Source organism: Nomascus leucogenys, chromosome 17, assembly GCF_006542625.1.
Source record: "Nomascus leucogenys isolate Asia chromosome 17, Asia_NLE_v1, whole genome shotgun sequence".
Taxonomy (NCBI): domain Eukaryota; kingdom Metazoa; phylum Chordata; class Mammalia; order Primates; family Hylobatidae; genus Nomascus; species Nomascus leucogenys.
In genome coordinates this window covers 50119707-50139974 of record NC_044397.1, presented here as the reverse complement: position 1 = coordinate 50139974, position 20268 = coordinate 50119707, and the positions used below count along the sequence as shown (strand labels likewise).

General features: G+C 46.7%; 1 protein-coding gene across 2 annotated transcripts in view; it reads right to left on the bottom strand.

Annotated features, from left to right (window-relative positions):
* Positions 1–19909, bottom strand: part of VOPP1 (VOPP1 WW domain binding protein) — a 102807-nt gene extending 82898 nt beyond the window's left edge. Inside the window, exon 1 of one of the 2 annotated variants that reach the window (XM_030797047.1) lies at positions 19574–19909. In XM_030797047.1, the coding sequence (XP_030652907.1) occupies positions 19574–19627 (54 nt within the window). In that variant the 5' untranslated portion in view covers positions 19628–19909. The remainder of the gene's footprint in view (positions 1–19573) is intronic. The other variant, XM_003275018.3, reaches the window with a different exon arrangement.
* Between the last annotated feature and the right edge of the window lie 359 nt (positions 19910–20268).

The window sequence follows — 20268 nt, the reverse complement described above, 5'->3', positions numbered from 1 at the left end:
CTGACAAATGCTAAGTCGCTTTAGGAACAGACATGCAACCGAAATCTGTCTGCTGCACCATTCCAATCAAAGTCAGGTGGGAGCTTTTTGTCTGGGTTTCAGTGTTATTGCTACAGCAAAAATGACAAATGCTTGACAATATAATTATGACTGTCAATCTTCCTAAAATAAACTTGGAAACATTCAAAGAGTAACAGTATAGGCAGACAAGTTAATTATATCTCATAATCTCATTTCCAATATATGTGTTGCCCTAGCAGGAGGCATTGTTGGAAAGGAGCTGCAGTTCGTCTGTTATACAGGCTATTTTTATATTTTAGATTCATATTTTAGTTCCAACACCTAACAGGATTTTATTGGGGATACATTTTCATTTCTACTTTTGCAGTACTTGGGAGGAGTCACCAGTAAAAACCTCTTTAAGGGGACTGCTTCCCAGAGTGAGGAAAATAAAAAGACTAGCCTGGGGAGCAATGGGCTGTTTTCCCATGATACAGACCCGAAGGTCACTAGGCTTGGCTGTAAGCTCCAACTCATTTACCATAAAATAAATAGTATTTAGATTATAGATCTAGGCCTAACATTTCTGGTTTTGGTTTAAATATACCCCTTAACGAAACCAATGATACAAATTAGGGGTCAAAAGTAAATACTTTTCTCAACCCTTCCAGAAGCCCCCACTCCCTGACCTCAATCCCTGCAACCCCACCCCACCCCTACCACACACACACCACGACTGCTTCCTTCCATCACATCCCAGATACATCCCAGACACATCCCAGACACATCCCAGCTCTGTCCTCAAGCCCTGGTTCCCCTGATATCTCTGTGCTCCCTTCCCCTGCACTCTACACACACACACACACACACACACACACACACACACACACACACACTCTCACCCTCTTCCTAGGCCTAGCAACCAGGCGTCATTTCCTTTCAGACTGCAGCCGCACAGCAGGGTTGCTCCCAAGTCTCTCCTGTTCAGCCGCACAGGCTTGCACTGCACAACTTAGGGGACAACATTTACAAAGACCACGCTGAGGAAGGCATGTCCTGGAGGGATCCATCGTGGCAACTGTAGCTGCTACCTGCCCTGCTCAAGACTTACGATATTAGACCTCTTTACTTACCATCCTTCATGGTTGCCAAAATGCAAAAGCTTATCCAAAATTGTGATTACTGGTAAAGAAAAGAGACAGAGAGGTATGCCAGTAAGAGTTTTATCTCTTATTGAGAGATAGGCTCTAAAACTTTCCAAGTGGCTGGTCAATCCTAAAATGAAACAAGGTTACACATGTGTGATGCCTGCTGCCTCCTTATCTAATACAGCACCTGGTCCTGGCAAGGGCTGTGGAGTTGCCAAGGTCGGCAGAGGGCAGCTCTATCTCGTTCCATCCAGGATCTCACAGGGCACTGAAGAGCACTGGGAACTAACTTGAGGGTGGCTGGAATTTTTCCCATAGGCCAATAGGGTACCATTAGTGGATTTCCAGAAGAAAAGTAACAGATCAGACAAAGTTTTCAAAAGTTCACATGGGCAGAATGGAGAAGAAACATCCCAAGGACTGTACACGAGGAAAATGGCCTGGACTGAGTCAGGAATAGAGAAAACCGGGCCTGGCACATTCTAGAAACTTTGAGTAAAAAATTGCCGAACTTGGGTTGCTGAGGATGTAGGGATGGTGGGGTTTCTGGAGCACTGTCCTGGATGGGAGGCGGTGCCATGGACTGACATAGAACCAATGGCGGAGCTTTGGGGAAAGGGTGAGCTCTGCTTCAGATACATTGTCTGAGGCCTCCGGGCCACCCTGGAGGACGTCTCTGTTAGACAACTGGGTCGACAGGGGCTGGAGCTCAGCAGGGAATTCTTGGACCAGAAATATAGATTTTGGAGACATTCACATAAACAACTGTCATTGAAGATTTAGATATAGATGAGATTCCCCAGGATTTTTCACAGAATGAGGAGAGGAGGAAGACCTCACCCAAGCGCAGGAGACATCAGCATCTGAGGCTGAGATGAGGGTCTGGAAATGGAGAAGGAAAGCTTCCGAGGTGGCTGCTTTTTGCCGCATCTCACCAAGAAGAAAATCAGGTGAAAGGTGCTGTTTACAAATTAAACCACTACACTGAATCATGCCTCCAGGCCAAAAGAAAAATCCATCAGAAACTTAAGTTACATAGATAAATATACTTTTTAAAAAGGAACCAGTCTTAAAATAAATTTCCAATCTGCCTGTAGAACTTGGAGAAGTAGTGGAGGGAAAACAAGAGACAGAAGCAAAGCACAGGACAGGGACCAAAGCCTGAAGGGGGAAGGGACAGGAGAGGGAGGATGCTCTGCATGGGCAGCTTGCCCTCCCGACCACCCCCAGCTCAATTGCTGGCCCCAGGGAAGCAGACTGCATGACAATCGCTCACTTTTAGCACTACTGTTTCCTCACATGTGAAGGCTGGAAAGAACAACTACTGCCTCTTTTCACTGCACAGATGACCTTTGCTAAATCCCTTAACTTCTCAACCTTACTTTGTGCATCTGTAAAATGAGCGGCAACATGTAGCTTCCAGGGCTACCATGAGGGACACAGTGGGGGTAACCACTAGGACACTGCCCAGCACATTTTAGGTGCCAGGTAAGATCCAGCTCTTAGTGGTCATGCCATTTGGGTCCAGGGTATTGTTCTAAGCAGCCGTTCTCCTTTTCCTAAGTATCAAGAGCTCCTCAGGCATGGGCTCCTCTTCATTTCGCTAGCACACACCTCATTATTGTTGAAAACGGCAGTAGTCATCAATTACCACTGACACAGCAGGAGGCTCTGCTGGGAACATAATTCTTTGAGAATTTTGAAACAATAAACTAAATTTTGCTCACATAGTTCCTGCTTACAAAAACCTTTCGGGGACTGCAGTATCATATAGACTGTTATGCTGGACTCCCTTCGGTGAGCTGTGCTGATGAACACAGCACAAAGCAAATAAATATAAACGAATGAATAACCCCAATAGCTATCAGCAAAATTCACTTGTTTTCTTTTCCATGTGTTCTAAGATGTTTCCCCGTAGATTTCCCCTCTCTAATAACCTGTATATGATAATGAGAACATGAGTGTGTGCTGGAAGCCCCTCTGCTGCTTACCTATGCGGGGCCCCAAGCACTCAATGTATGAAGCAGAAAGCTGCTGTGCTCACCTAGTGCCCCTAAGGGCAGCCTCTGCTCTCTCCCAGCCACCTGCTGAGCTTCCTCTGAGACCTTCCGAGCCCAGCCTGCCACAAAGGACTGGGCGAGTGTGCAGGCTACCTAGCAAGGCAGGAGGAGGTGGGAGAGGCAGGGGCTCAGCCCAGCAGGACAATGATCCTGACTCATTCCACCAGGTCTCAAGGCCACAGTGAGCCTTGCCAGTTCCTTCCTAAGCCACCCTCCAGTTCACAAACCTGTTCATCCGATTCTGGATTCCATGAGCCAAAATTCTCATCTTCCAAATTTCCACATCCTATTTATAATAAAGACACATTACTTAGGATAACATGATGGAGTTTCTCAGTCTCTTAATAACCAAAATGCATAACATGAACCAGCAACAGGAACTCCCTCCGGGACAGGCCATGATGGAACCTCAAAGAGGAAAATGCTACGATTATATAAACTTTACACATTGGGGCCTTTAAGAACATACTCTGAAGTCTGTGAAAACAAATAAACCTAAAAGCTGTTGGAACCCTCCAAAACACTTCAAGCTTTGAGAGAAATGTGAGTGTGATCTGAGTCACCTATGGTTACAATTTATGTTTCTCAGATTATAGATAACTCATTTTCTTCTTTTTCTTGCTCTGTACATTGACTAAAGAGAAACCATGTCAGGGTCAAAAGCCTCCTGCGCTCTGAATTAATGACCCTTGTTGTAGATTAACACCCCCCTTCATTGCCCTGCTTCGCTTAGACCAGATGAAAGAAAACCCAGGACTATTACACCCTCTGTTAAGAAAATGTTAAATATCCCCTCCCCAAAAGGAAACACCACCTACAGCCAATCAAATTGCTATAACATACACACCAACCTTGTATGAATAATGTTGTAATCCTGCTAAAAACTCCACTGTCTCAGCCCACACAAATGAAGCCTTCACTTCCTACTTCGGAAAACTGATTCCATTTCTTCAGAGTTGGTGTTTCTGGGTGGCCTACCTTACACTTTGCACTTATTTAAATGCTCTTTAAATCATATTCTGACCCCTTTTGTTATTTTAGGTTGGCAAGTCAATCTGCTGAGGTTTGAATGCTAGGTCCGACTACAGAAAATCTTGAGAAAACCCCAGTCTCCTGAGCCACAGTCCACTCATCTGCAAAATGGACAGGAGGGCAGCACGGAGCCTGGGGCAGGGGTGGGAAGGCTGCACAGATGAAACACCATGTGCTTACTTAAAACAATGCTGCCACACAGCAAGCACCTGCTAAGTGCTGGTTATCACATTGCCACCATCATCTGGAGAAATAAAATAAGGTTGGAAAGTTTTAAAAAAAATACTCAAACATAAGATGGTTCAAAAAAAAAAAAAAGGACTTAAAAAAACCCCATATGCTAGCAAGAAGGCTCCTATGTCTGTTTGTATTTCAATCGCTGGCTTGACTTCCAATCTGAAAATTCCAATTCTTCAGGATCCATCTAACACCAACCCCACCCAAAATGAGTGCCCCATTAGAAAATATTGGAATACTATGGGGATGGAAAAAGGAAGGGGCCAAGTAACACTGCCCAGCCACGACAGAACAAAACACATACATAAGAAAGACATGCTGGATGCTGACTGATTTGCATTTTGTGAGGAGCTGCTGCAACCTACACATGACCACAAGGGCAGGACCGACCCCAGAGAACGGCAGAATGGAGGGTGGAGCAAATGGGAGGCTGTGTAGAGCCTCTGAACAACCCAGGCCCGGGGCCTCCAACAGGAGGACGCCTAACCATGCCAGATAATGAACTTCCTCCAAGTCTGTACTACTTGACTTGGGTTTCCTATCACTGAGGGCCAAAGACGTTCTAATCAATATATGGTTTAGTAAGTACTCTGTGAGGCGTTGTAAGTAGAGACAGACAAGAAAACCCTTCAACAGAGGGTGGAATGGCATTGCGTAGGGTTGGGAGGAGGAGAAATTAGGTATTTGTCAAAAAGTACAAAGTTTCAGTTATGCAAATCAGTGAGTCCCAGAGGGCTGCTGTGCCACAGAGGTCCTGCAGTTAACACTACTCTACCGTGTACTTAGAAATCCGCTAAGGGGTAGACCTTATGACACACAATAATAATAATAATAACCAGATAGCAGGAGGAAACTTTTAGAGGCTTATGGCACAAATTGTGGAGGTGGTTTCACGGGTGCATACTTATCTCCAAACTCATCAAGCTGTATACATTAATGATGTGCAGCTTGTTGTATGTCAAAAAAATTAAATACAAAAGAATGAATTTTAAGAAAAAGAATATCATTCATATTTTTAATATGTTCTTTAAACTTCCATTAGACAACTAAATGAAAACTCATACAAACAATGTGTTTCTCACCTGCTGACCTGTTCAGGTGTGCACACCTGCAGGGGTGACAGATGATGCTTTAATCAGGGAGAGGACCCTGCCACCCCAGAGACACCCTGCTAATGCCAATTCCAACCATCTCTGCTCAGCCTCCAGAGAGCCCAGGCATCCCTGTCCAGAGGCTACTGTGCTGTGTCAGGTGCTGTAAAGTCTCTTCACCTCCCAGATCCACCCACCCATCCATCCATGTCCCACCCCAGGCTCCTTGCAGACAAAGACCCAAAAGACAGAGTAAAAACTTCAGACTACATACAGCCTCAAACACAGCAGGGCTACAGTGTGAACACCAAACCCTGGCATCATTAACATTAGTAAAGCTGACTGACAAAGAGCTATTTTAGTGTTCTGAGACCTCTTCAGCAATAACAATGCAGAGCTGCTAAAAACCAAAGAAGAAAGCAAAGGAAAGGTCAGTGTTCAAGGTTAGCGACAAGATAGCCTCACTGAAAAGTTTAATACCATCCTGCATTTCCTTCTGAAGACCTAATTGTATTAATTTTATTTGTGCCCAAAGCTTTGCAAACAACTTAGCTATATATAAGTCACTAAGTATCCAGTGGATAGTAAGGGTTTTTTAGTCTGGTCCCTCATCCTCTGGACTGATGGCTTCAATGGGATCCTGAGCCATCCATCAAAACAAGAACCATCCACACAACTGAATTCAGATAAACAGAGTGGAGTTTAAAAAGGTACTGATTCTAGTGGTGACAATCATCACTAAATAAATCCACTTCCACTCTTGGCAGCTTCTCTGAATACATCACTAGGTCATGCTGACACTCAGAAAGGGACCAGAGACCCCTAATTCGGATGCCTACCCTTCCCATCTTATGGAGGAACGTGAGCACTGCCTGTTAGCAAGCCCCTGAGAGCAGCTGCTGCCCCCAGAGCTGACCGTGCCATTGGGCCGACCAACAGGCCACCACAGTGGAAGGACTCTAATGCCTGGCTCAGCTGACCAGGGCCCAGATGTCGTGATTTTGAAGTCCACCTCCTTTTCTGCCAGAAAGTGATAAAAGCATCAATTGTATCGAGTAACCTGTGATCTCAATTTGTCCAAGGCTCTCATTATGAGAGAAAGCCTTCTCCCTATCTGCGATTTAACTTCTCATGCAATTCAGAAAGTCAGAAGTGAATCTCAGCTTCCACTGGGGTGACCAGCTATTAATAAAGCCAACATATATTTTTCCTGTGTCATTCTACCAAGAACTCAAAGCATAAAACAGACCTACAACCTATGTTAATGACTCCATCCCAACCCAGGGCACATGCAGTGGAACCGGCAAGTTCTCACTCACTCCACTGCCCATGTCAGCCCCACAGAAGAACCTCAGAACGTGGCAATGGAGTATAAAAACCTTTACTGGCCAGGCGCAGTGTCTCATGTCTGTAATCCCAGCACTGCGTGAGGCCACGGCGGGCGGATCACCTGAGGTCAGGAGTTTCAGACCAGCCTGGCCAACATGGTGAAACCCCGTCTCCACTAGAAATACAAAAATTAGCTGGGGATGGTGGTGCACGCCTGTAGTCCCAGCTACTTGGGAGGCTGAGGCGGGAGAATCACTTGAACCTGGGAGGCAGAGGTTGTAGTGAGCCGAGATCATGCCACTGCACTCCGGCCTGGGCAAAAGAGTGAGACTCTGTCTCAAACAATAAACGCAAACAAAAAAACCTTTACAACAGTGATTTCACTAAAATATCCATTTTAAGCAATTTTTTTCAACCTTGTGGCAAGCAAAAGTAATGCTACCTCCTGCCCACAAAGATGTCATCGTCCTAATCCACAGAACCAGGAATGTCACCTTAGGTGGCAAAAGGGGCTTTGCAGATGTGATTAAGTTAAGGATCTTACAATGAGGAGATTACGCTGGGTAATTCAGGTGGGCCCAATGTAATCTCAAGAGTCTTTACAGTGACAGAGAGAGAAGCATGAGAGAAATTAGAAGACACAGAATCGCTGGCTTTGAAGGGGAGGAAGGGACCACCAGCCAAGAAACACAGGCAGTCCCTAGATGCTGGGACAGGCCAGGAAACGAATCCTCCCCGGAGCCTCCAGAAGAAACACGGGCCTGCTGACATTCTTGAATTGAGCCCACTGAGAGCCATTTAGGACTTCTGACCTCCAGAGAGGGAGGATAATAAATCTGGATTGGTTTAAGCCACCAAGTTTGTAGTCACTTGTTACAGCAACAACAGGTAATGAACACAGAGGTCACAGCAAGTTCTTCTCTAACAGGCCAGCAGCCTCACTCTCCCTTCTCTGCACCTGTCCCATACCCTCACCTCACTCCCACGTCAACCCCTACTTTTTTACCAATACGCCTTGTTCATTTTCCAATCCATCAACCCTCTTCTAATTTTACACACTCAAGAAATGACCCTAACATAGCCATCATAACAATAATTCCCCAAAATCCTCTCACTCATGATGCACTGCCATCCCGTATCAATCCCCAGTCTGGCAGCCACCTTTCTACCTCACTGCTTCCATGCTGCTAGGGGGCCAGTCAGGGCAGCTGGCTGTATCCAGGACTGCCCGAAATGCTCACTCTGCACCCCGACCATGGATGCTCTGAGATGCACATGCACAGCTTCCCAGGACCCTCACCACAACCGCTGTGCGACCTTCACCATGACCTGGAGGCCCAGGTCCTTCCCAGCTTACCTCTGTGGCTTACTTCAACGCAAAGTTCCTGACATCCCACCCGGGTCGCCAACCTTTCCCCACGAACTTCAAGTCTACGTGCACCTTCCCTCTTGATGACCTCCTCATCTCCTTCCTCACAGCCCCACTCCCCTTCGAAGGCTAACCTCTACACCCAAGCTCCCAAGCCCATCCCCCTCACTGTGCCACACACTTCTGGAACAGACAGGTCCTCTAGGAGCTTAAGGTCTAAAGAATTTACAGACCAGGCCGGGCACGGTGTCTCATACCTGTAGTCCCAGCACTCTGGGAGGCCAAGGCGGGCAGATCACAAGGTTAGGAGTTCAAGACCAGCCTGGCCAATATGGTGAAACCCCGTCTCTACTAAAAATACAAAAATTAAGCGGGCGTGCTGGCAGGCACCTGTAGTTCCAGCTACTCGGGAGGCCGAGGCAGGAGAGGGGGAGGTGGGGGTTGCAGTGAGCCAAGATCGCACCACTGCACTCCAGCCTGGGTGACAGAGCAAAACTTTGTCTGGGAAAAAAAAAAAAAAAAAAAAAGGAATTCACAGACCCCCCCCCCCCAAAAAAAAAAAAAACAGGCAATTACAGTATCTGAGCTCAGAGCACGTGGGAGTAGCTTGCCCAGGGAGTAGCTTGCCCAAGTCGGGGATTAACTCATACCTAAGTGGACAATGAGAGTAGCCTTCTATGACACCACTTGAGGGTCTTCAAGTATGGTGGGAGTCGAAACGGCACAGTCAAAGGGATGGGAAAACAGGAAGTGAAAGTATGGTGCCTTCAAGACCCACAGCAGTCGGTTCAGTCTGCTGGACTGGATGAAGACTTCTGATCCTCATCTATGCATCAGAAGCAATGTGCATCTGTTAAAAAATAAAGATGACTAGGCTCCAGGTGTAGGTAATTGTTCAAAACTCCCTACCTCATTCTAACGTACAGCCAAAGCTGAGAATGGCAAGGAAGTCTCTGTAGATACTGAAAGCTTTCCAAGGGTGCTCCTCCATACTGCTAAAGGACTCAAATTCCAAACCTTCAACCTCCATGGGTCTGCTTTCCTAAAGCTGACTGCCTGAGACACAGGCCCTGGTCCAGATGCTGGTCAAGTGACAGTGCTAATTCCCCGTTTACAGTCACCCTTCTCTCCCTTTACAAAGAAAGGCACGCCTCCCTCCCATTTCTAGTCTTACTGGGATGTGCTGGTCCAGAACTAAAAACTCTCTTAAGTACCAATCTAAGGCCACTGAAAATACTGGTAGTGACACTGTTAAAGAGAAATTGTTCTGACACTTGTCAAAAATGGTAAGGCTTTATTCAAGACTATTGCAATAGGGGTCAATCTATCACAACAGAGAAGAGAGACTGACCTCAACTCCAAATACAACCAAAATGAGTGTGAATTCACAGCCAAGGAGCAGAGTGAGGGGGTCAATGGATACAAAATTGCTAAGTGGAGAGGCATGATAGGTAGAAGTAAGGAGGAATTCTTGCTGAAGACAGCCTAAGGTGATCAGATATTAAAGGTGAGGGGATGACTTGGCAGGACTCTTGCTGAAACTGAGCTCCACTGAGGACAGACACAGAGGGCAAGGTGGAGGCCTAGTGAGAAGGGGCTCAGAGGATCCTAACCAAAGTTTGGTCAAGGGGAGAGTTTTTGTCAACGCATGCCTTGCATCTCAACTGGTTTCAAATTCTTTGCTTTCAATTAAATTGAAAGATGACCTAATTGTAGATTACTATGTGGTTTGGGCACATCACTCGGAAGTTCAACATGAAACTTTTTCCATTTCCATCAGTTATACATGCCCTAACTTAAAATATCCTTGTCCATCTCACTCAGAAATTTATTTCCAGTAAATTTTACCGTTTATGTTTAATAATATTCAATTGGTAATACATGTATAGTGTCAATCAAATGTGCAATAAAGATGATAAATTAGTCATTTTTAAATTTTTTGGAGGTATATCTGAGGAAATGTTTTAAAAATTAATTTGGATACAGATTTTGTTACAAAAAACGACGGATCAAAACTAGTCTTTCAAGCATAAATATATTTTATTAGAAGAAAATTGTATAAAGTAGAAATTCAAAAAAGGAATGCTATATTTGCAGCCATTAGAGAAGATTATTTGCATATTTTCAAAAAAAATCAGGATCAAATTGCTAATCGTATTTAGATTCCACTGAATACATTAAAAGAGTGATATTATAGTTTAGTTTTTAACAATGTTTACAATACATGAGAAATCAAATCTATTGTAACCATTTAAAATCTATGATAAACAAGATCACACAGGTTGAGTATCCCTTACCTGAGATGCTTGGGACCAGAAGTGTTTTGGATTTTGCATCTCTTTGGATTTTGGAACATTTGCATATACACAGTGAAGTATCTTGGGGATGGGACCCAAGCCTAAAGATGAAATTCATTTATGTTCATATATATCTTACACATATAGCCTGAAGGTAATTTTATACAATATTTTTAATAATTGTGTGCATGAAACAATGTTTTGGCTGTGATCTGTCACACAAGGTCAGGTGTGAAATTTTCCACCTGTAACATCACATTGGCACTCAAAAAGTTCCAGATTTTGCAACACTTAGGATTTTGGATTTTCAGATTAGGGTTGCTTAACCTGTATGTTCCACTTAAAATTATGTGAGAGGGTATATAGTTTTTGAAAATTCCCTAAAAGAGTATAAGAGCCAAAATTTTGACAACCTTTGAGCTAGAGAAAGCTGCTCAATTTGGGAGGAAAGAAATAAGAAGGAAAGAAAGGAGAATTCCTGAAGAAATTCTAAGGTGGAAAAACAGTGTTTGGAATTTATCTTGAGGGCAGCAGAGAAGAACAGAGGTTGCAGAGATTTAATCTAAGGGAACCCCATGTTGTTTTACACAGCTGCCCTTAAGCTATAGGAACCTGGCTTCACAGCTTCACTCACCGCAGGCCTGGCTTCTTTTCTCTCCAACTAAAGGGAAGGAGGAGGAGCTAGGAACTAGGACCTTCTTCAATAATAATCTCATCAACACACTCTTTCTCTCTCTCTCTCGCTCTCTCTCGCTCTCCTCTTCTCCCCACTCCCCATAAGGGTTTAGGATCTGTCCCCACCCTCTCCATAATGCCATGTTTTGGCCCTTGATGACACTCACATCACAAAACACCAAGAGAATGAGGCCAACTAAAGAGCTAAAGAGTTTCACTCATCTTTCAGCCCAGTATTAAAAGTCAAGCTGTCACCTGAGTAGCTGCTCAACCATCCTAGCAAAAGAGATGGCTATGGACCCTTTTTTTGTCTTACCTAGGGCAGAAATTAAGAGCCAACTATGATCATAATCACAATCTTGCTTTCCCTTGTTATGGATGCTTATGACAAAGTTTCTTCTTAATCTAGTCACAGATAATAACAATCAAGCCCACTTTTTAATCGACAGGATAAGGAAACCCTCCCTCCTGTCCGCAGGTGTGCAGCCACCTGGGCACAGGAAACTTGCTTGGGAATGACTGACAATATAAATACTCTGTTAATCCACCCTGGGCCACAAGTTCCAGACCAAGTAGGGAATCTTCCAAAGGGCCTCCAGCAACACTGAGGGATTTCTCTTTACAGGTGAATGTCAGTAGGAGCTTAGGTTTACTCAAAGACTCCCAGGCAACTCAGATAGAGTTGAGATTCTGTAATACACAGTCATGGCACCATCCAAATGTGACTCCTAACGACCACCAGATATGCCCTATGCTTGAAGCAAGCAATTGATCAATTTCAAACCTGATTTACAGGATAATATCTCTTTGTTCTGGTCTGAGGACATTGTTCTCTTGTTGACAGTTTTGAAGTATATAGCTGTACTTCCTGAAATTTTATATATGTATGGATTAGTCACTGCCTCCCTGTCTTCATTGACCATTCTATTCTTTAACCCTAAGGGAAGGTCACTGTTTGCCAATTATCGAATCCGATGGCCTTCTGCAAGGCCTCTTCTCTACTGCTCCACAGTATCTGAATGCAGATCACCTTTGCATTTAGACACCCTGCTCCCGCATTCTAGACTCTCATTTGTTGGATCTCTTTTCACCAAGGACAGATCATCAAACACTTCAAAACCAGCATTTAAAATTAAACTCTGACTTTTTAAAATTAAGGATATCCTTACTCTCCAAGTCAAAATCTCAGTCATCCATCTCCACCCAGAATCTCTGTATTTGACTCTGCTCTATTCAACATGTTTGTTAATCAGTTGGATAAAACCAACAGGAGTATAATCAAATTGGTCCAGGGTACAAAACAATATGGGACACTGGATTTTAAAAAATAGTGTTCAGACAGATGTTGACAGGCTTAAGTAGATGAGATGAATGATTACTGTGAAATTGGAAACAATCTAAAGTCCTCAATTTAGGTTTTTAAAAAATAATAAACAGCTCTACAACTATTGTGAGGTGTGGTGGGTCAGCAGCAGCACATGTTAAAAAGATTTCGGTCTCATTGCAAACTCAGGGTGAATCTCCTGGCTGCAGGGGTGGAGGTGGGAGGACGCACTAGTATAATTTTATCTGCTTAATGACAAGGGCCAAAGGTTTTGATGCTGCCAGTCAGACCACACCCACAGAACAGAGCTTCCTATTGTTCAATAAGTACCAATGGGGAGGATCTGGAGAGGAACCAAAGGTTTCAGGACAAACCACAAGAAACACTGGATTCACCCCAGCCCACTTAACACTGGCAGCTCCAAAACCAATCTCTGATCCCAAGATCACAGGAGAGTGCAACCCAAATACCACACACAGACAGCAAACAGGCCCTGCAGACCTCACAAAGGTGCAGCAGCTCATGAAGCTAATGAAAGTGACAAAAGATCTGGCAGTCAAGCCATTTAATATGAACCAAAAGGTGGCCAAAGGAGAATGAGATGAATAAAAACGACAAAGAGAAGCTGGAGGTGGGGGTGGTGGGAGTTTCCAGACTAGCGCAACTAATTCCGGGGAAAAAACTTTCACTATGATCATGCCACTGAAGTCCAACATCAAGTGAAGACTGTCCTATGTGCATTATAGAATTTTGTCAGGAAAATTACACTGTCCCCCCAAAATGGACTCATCATTCTAAAATGAGTACTCAGAGCCTGACCAATATGATGAAACCCCGTCTCTACTAAAGAAAAAAAAATACAAAAATTAGCTGGGCTGTGGTGGCATGTACCTGTAATCCCAGCTACTCAGGAGGCTGAGGCAGGAGAATCACTTGAACCCAAAAGGCAGAGGTTGCAGTGAGCCGAGATCGTGCCACTGCACTCCAGCCTGGGCGACAGAGGGAGACCATGTCTCTAAATAAATAAATAGATAGATTTAAAATAAAATAAAATGAGTACTCAGGATGAAATTACTTTTATGTTTACAATTTGATATTTGTTTTTTCAAAATAAAGTCCCAACCAAACTTTTTTTCCACTTTGACTAGGAAATGTTGATCCCTGATTCACATGGATTAATGGCTAAGTGGCCTTTTTCTAGGACCAATCATTTTCAGATATTGAGGACATCCTCGTCACCATCCAGTCCAAAATTTTCAAACTGCAGCTATAAGGACGGTGAGATGATTTAAAACCATGTTTTGAAACAACAGAAGGTGAGGCCTGGAAAAGAACACACACACAAAATGGGACCACACAGTTGTGTTAGAAGACTGAGGGCCTGTCATTGTGATATTTCTGAAAAGCCCATGAATGCAGACCTAGGACCAGGCTGAAAATACTGTCATTTCCCCTCAATATCACAGAAAACTTTAACAACTGAAGTTGCCCCAAAAATTGATACTTTGTCTTAAGACACAGTGGGTTTCCATCACTAGAGGTGCTCTGCTGCCCTCCAGCCCCTAACCAACTGCCTCTTCTTTTCCCACTGCTGATGTACTCAGCTCCTGCCCACAGGGCTCTTACCACTGACCGCATTACTCATTCAAGTCTCCATCGAGTCCCTGCTCTACACCAGGCATGGTTCCAGCAACCAAGGATATGTCAATCAATAAATCGGAGCAAAACCTTTGTCCCTAAATTGCTTACATGGTAGAAAGTAAATTCTGTCATATTTTAAAGACAGTTATGGGAAAAGGAGGATATTGGTCAGAGTAAGGTAGACTAGGGAAAGAACTGAGAAGAAATTTTAAATAGGGTGGTCAAGACAGACCTCACTGAGAAGGTGACATCTGAGAAGCTTCATCAAGAGGACATGATAGAGTGAGTTCTAGGAAATGTCCTTGCCCTGCAGAGCTAATCAAGTGAGTACTAGCCTAATCCTATCCTTGCCATGTATTTCTAAGTCATTTACCCCCCGTTAGCCTTTATAGCTGTGCCCAAAGTAAAAGAAAGCAAAAACCAAGGAAAGCCCCAGGTCTGGGCCCAATGCCCACAGGCCTCCTCAGACACCTGGACCCAGGCTTTCCCCACTTCAGAGCAGAGCTCTTGCCAGCCGGTTCATTTATTGCTGCCACTTCTCACCCATGACCACCTGGCCTCCTGTGGAGTTTCCAGAGACAGCAAACTGCCTGCAGGATTCTTTTTCATTCAAATTGCATGTTGCTTGGTTTCTAAAAATTCTAAGAGTGGGTGGGCTGAAAGGTTTATTTCAGGAAACTGGCAGCCAGGGACTGTCACATTTGTTGGAATTCCAGGGCACAAAAGACATTTGGCAAGAGACAAAAAACACTCTTAAACATAACTCGGTTCTAATTTCCAGACTCCCAGGCATCAAAATACACAGAACTTCAGAAAAATACTCAGTAATCTTATTATTTTTCCCTAGTTCAAAGATAATGTCCACTTTGCAACTATCTCTAAGAGACAACTGTTCCTTTTGTTCCTTTTTTTTTTGGAGACGGAGTCTCACTCTGTCGCCCAGGCTGGAGTGCAGTGGCGCAACCTTGGCTCACCGCAAGCTCCGCCTCCTGGGTTCACGCCATTCTCCTGCCTCAGCCTCCCGAGTAGCTGGGACTACAGGCGCCCGCCACCACGCCCAGCTAATTTTTCGTATTTTTAGTAGAGATGGGGTTTCACCGTGTTAGCCAGATGGTCTCGATCTCCTGACCTCGTGATCCGCCCGCCTCGCCCTCCCAAAGTGCTGGGATTACAGGCATGAGCCACCACACCCCGCCTGACAACCGTTCCTTTTTCTAGTCCAAGGAGAACTGTGCTTTTGCCCAACAGCATTGAAGCACAAGGCAACGTGGCTTAAGCGTTTCCAGCTCTTGGTTCCTGGGAAAGATCAGAAAGATGAGAGCAGTCCCTTAACTAAAATGAGTCTATCTCCTTGGAAGTAGAGGCACTGGTATTGGTGAATTTTACACTAAATAGCATACTATACATTTCTGGGCTCACTTCAATAAGAACAGAGCCCTTCAAACAAATACTAAGTAGATTTTAAAAGTGTCAACAACCAAACCTCTAGAAAGAGAATGCAGTGACAGTATCTAGAAAACAATGCACACAACAAAAAGCCCGGGGGAGGTGCATATGCTCAGGGCCTCATTACTCAACTGAAGTGTAGTCAGTTTTAAAACCTTTTTTTTCCTTTTAGTTTCTAAGGAGTTACTGTGTGAAGGCCACTGGGAATAACTTCAGCAGGGCTACTAGGAGACAGCTTAGTACTTTCACTCTTCCTGTAAGGATTGTTTGCAGGACCTCACTTCAGCCAGCTGGCGGAACAGAAGCATAGAACCTTAGCATTTTATGAACCAAAAAGGCCTCTGAGGTTCCCTACTCTTAGCCACCCTTGAGAATCTCCCACATTCGTGGCCTGGGTCCCTGGATCATAACCAGCTGGCACAGAGCAACAGGGGAGAGGGAGATAAAATCAGGGCCCTCACTGGCTGTGCATGTAATTCACAGGAAACTCTGAGTTGATAGAAAAGAAAGGTCAGTCCAGTAATGAGCTTCCAAGAAGCCTCCCTAGGAGAGGGATGGTGCTGTCAGCTGCTGCTCATTCCTCCCTGAAGCCCTACCTGGGCTTTAGGAGGGGAACACAACCAGGGTTTCTCAGGAGAGTCCTGGTGATGCCCACTGTCCAGGCACAGCTCTTAACAACACCCGATTTCACTCTTCAAAGTGTCACCGTTTGTAGGGTAAATCACATGGTCTTTCCAAGGAAGGGTGACTGAGTTTCCAAGGGGAATACACTTTCCAGGGCCACCACTGCCCCCGGGATGTAGAGCATGCAAATTCCTAACATGTTCCTGTGTGCGCAGACGGCAGAGGAAGCAGAGCATCGAGGCGGGGTACACACTGGAACCAGACTGCCCGGGTTAGCATCTTAAGCCCTCACACTTAACAGCAGTGTTAAGTGTTCGCTTCCCATTTGAAACAAAAATGAATATAAAAGTGATTGCTAGCAGGATTAATGAGATAACATGTAACATTTATAGAACAGTGCCTGGCAGTTACCCTGGAGCACTCTATGAATGTTTGCTAAGCAAACATAAATATGCAGTTCTATGTCTAACAGGTAAGTAAATTTCTATAAAGGGATGGTGAGGCAAGGGAGGAAAGCCCTTCTCAAAACAGTCTTTGGAATGCCCTTCCTACTCAAGGACCTCTCACTAACACAGAAACCCCTGTGCATGTGAGATTCTGGATGGTGCTGGATAGGGCCAGGGTGCTGGGGGTGGGAACAGAGTCACCACTGCCACAAGGCCACCCCTTAATTTCAGGTGGTTTATGATCAACCACGTGGCAAATTTATACACTGAAACCAGCTCAGGCAGAACAAAGAAACAAAGACAAATGTCCCAGGTTGCAGCCGGCAGTCAGAAGCCAGAAGCCACCAAATAGCTCCTTGGGTTGCTTTTATGCACTCAACCTGAAAAGAGCCATTTGCCACGGCACATGCTCCACACCTGCGACTGCACATCCATGTATGTGATTCAGGACTTCAGAGGCATCACAGGTATTTATCAGAGCACCCCAACGGAGATGAAAAAATCTCAAATATAAATCTCATACATAAAATTTCATGTGATAAATGATGAAGAAATCTCCTTAACTCCTCAGAGAGACGCCTCTCCAGCACAAAGTGGTGGTATTTAGGATAATCATCATGTCAAAGTGGGTGACATCACACTGTCCCCTCTGAAACAATCATCTAATATTTGACTGTGAAAGTATCATCTTAGGCATTAGGTTTCAGTTTTATATCACACTTCTGCCTTTAAGGTCGTTTCAACTTTGCAGACATGATTTGAACTCCTATTAAGAGGATACATTCCTATGCAACGAAACAGCTATTTTGGAAAGAATGGAGTCATTGAGGCCGCCTAGGCTACATATAGGGCACAGAACCACTCAGACAGAAGGCTTGGGAGACATGGGTGGCACAAACTAGAATGAAAGAAACCCTAAATAATTTCATCAAGTGCCGATTAAAAAAGATTGCAGGGCCGGGCGCAGTGGCTCACGCTTGTAATCCCAGCACTTTGGGAGGCCGAGGTGGGCGGATCACGAGGTCAGGAGATCGAGACCACGGTGAAACCCCGTCTCTAGTAAAAATACAAAAAATTAGCCGGGCGTGGTGGCGGGCGCCTGTAGTCCCAGCTACTCGGAGAGGCTGAGGCAGGAGAATGGCGGGAACCCGGGAGGCGGAGCTTGCAGTGAGCCGAGATTGCGCCACTGCAGTCCAGCCTGGGCGACAGAACGAGACTCCGTCTCAAAAAAAAAAAAAAAAAAAAAAAGATTGCAGGGCCGGGCGCGGTGGCTCACCCTGTAATCCTAGCACTTTGGGAGGCCGAGGCGGGCGGATCACCTGAGGTGAGGAGTTCGAGACCAGCCTGACCAACATGACGAAACCCCGTCTCTACTAAAAATACAAAAATTAGCCGGGCATGGTGGTGGGCGCCTGTAGTCCCTCCTACTGGGGGAGGCTGAAGCAGGAGAATAGATTGAACCCAGGAGGCAGAGGTTGCAGTGAGCCAAGATCGCGCCATAGCACTCAAGCCTGGGCCACAGAATGCGACTCCATCTCAAAACTGAAGAAATAAACAAAAATAAAAAAGATTGCAAGTATAGGTACACACATTAAGGTACACACACATCTGTTTTCATGCGATTAGTGGTCTCTGATTCACTTCTTTGTTCTCTATGGTGAGTCACTCAGAGAATGTGATTCCTAAGGTTCTAAAATTCTGAATAAATGGAAAGAATGCAAGCAGAGGCACTCCACAAACACATTAAATACCAAGCTAGGGGGATATTTCCGAACAGAAACAGGAAGTCTCGGCTATGGCGGAGCCTGGAGCAAGGAGAAATTTGTCCACCAGCCTTCCTTTCAGGAAAACACTTTTCCTCCAACATTTTGTAATAATTACTTTTTAATAAAGGGCGAAGACAAACTAGTAATTTCCAGCACCAATCTCTATTAAGGAAGACAGTTTCACAACTTCCTAAAACAGAGGCATGGGACTCATTACCTATTTACTTTGACTTTATTAATTTAATGCAAATTTCCTTCAGAATAATGAAGCTAAGGAGAAAGTTGAACAAGCCCTGATTCAGACTGGACACCCCAGAATTCCTTTAGTTCGCATTTTAAGGAACCTGCTTTAGTGAGAAGTAGGTGGCCCCATCCGAGGATGCAATTTCACAGCCAGGAGCAGCCGCGGTCCCCGCCAGGGCTGCGGTCACGGGCGCTCGCACCCGGGAGCCGCTCAACAAGTTCCCCGCCGGCTTCGGCTCCGCACCCCGACCCAGCCAGGCTCTCCGCGGAATTTCCTCCCCGCACCTAAAGGCTGCACTTCATTTTCACACGCGGGAACGCCTCTTCCCGCTGCTCACCTCCACAACTCCCAGCACTCCCGCGACACTTCCCCACAGTCCCCTCCGCACGCTCCTCACCCCGGCTCGGCACCCATCCTTTCCTAACCCCGAACTGCCCGGCGCCCCAGGCTCTCCGCGCCTGCGCCGCGCCCGAGGACCACCGCCGCCCATCCCGGGGTCCATCCGATCCTCGGCCCTCCGCGGCGGCGAGAGGGGGCGGACGGTGCACAAAGGTCACCCCGAGCTAACGGAGGCGGCCGGCGCGGGAAACGCGCTCACCCGCAGGGTGGGGGCGGGGTGCGAAAACCGAAGAAACGACGGAAGGCGCGGACCGGGGCGGGAGCCTCCGCGTCACCAGAGTCCCGCACTTCCCAGCTCCGGGAGGCGCGCAGGGCTGTGGCTCCCCGTCGCTCCACCGTCTGCGCTCTCAGGCAAGGTACTCCGGGGCGCCTCGGAACTGCTCGCCCCCAGCCGCCAGCATGGTGGGCGCCGCGCCTCCGGCAGCGCCGGGTCCCCGGCCCCTACCTCCAAGAGCAGCCAGAGCAGCAGCGCCGCCACCTTCGCAGGCTGGCGCCTCATGGCTCCTCGCGTCCTCTCCAGCGCGCCCGGACGCGGTCGCAGGCGCGGTTCTTGACTCGGCACCGGCGCAGGGCGGGCTGGCAGACTGGAGCCGGGAGCCGTCCGGGCGAGGGCTGGGGGGCCGGCTGGGAGCGGGCGGGAGCCGGGGCGCGCCGCGCAGCCCTCGCCGCGCTCCGCCCCCGGCCGCCGCTCGCTCCCGACACGCCCGGCCGGGCGCGCGCCCGCGGGCTCCCGGAACCCTAGGCCTGGCCTGGGGCGCGGCTGCTGGGCGCCAGGCCCGCGACGCTGAGGTGCGCGCGCCCCGGGCGGGAGGAGGCGCTGCACCGCCTGACAAATGGGAGGGGGAATGCCAGGCTCTCCCTTCCCGAGGGAGGTCGTCCTGTCGCCCTTGACTACATCCAGGAAGGCTTTTAAAAGAAGCAGAGTCTCCGCGGGGCGAAGCTTGTTCCCTGAGAGGTGGCCGCAGACGAACCCACTGCTCAGTGTGGCATCCCGAAGCCGCTGCGCTCCTGGCTCTCCCCGCTGTTCCTGCGCGCAGCTGGGGCAGTGCCCCCACACCCACGCGTGTTGGGAAGGCCGGCCTGGGAGTGGGAAGGCCCACCGAAATAGATGGTCCCCACACCTCACTGCTCCCTTGGATG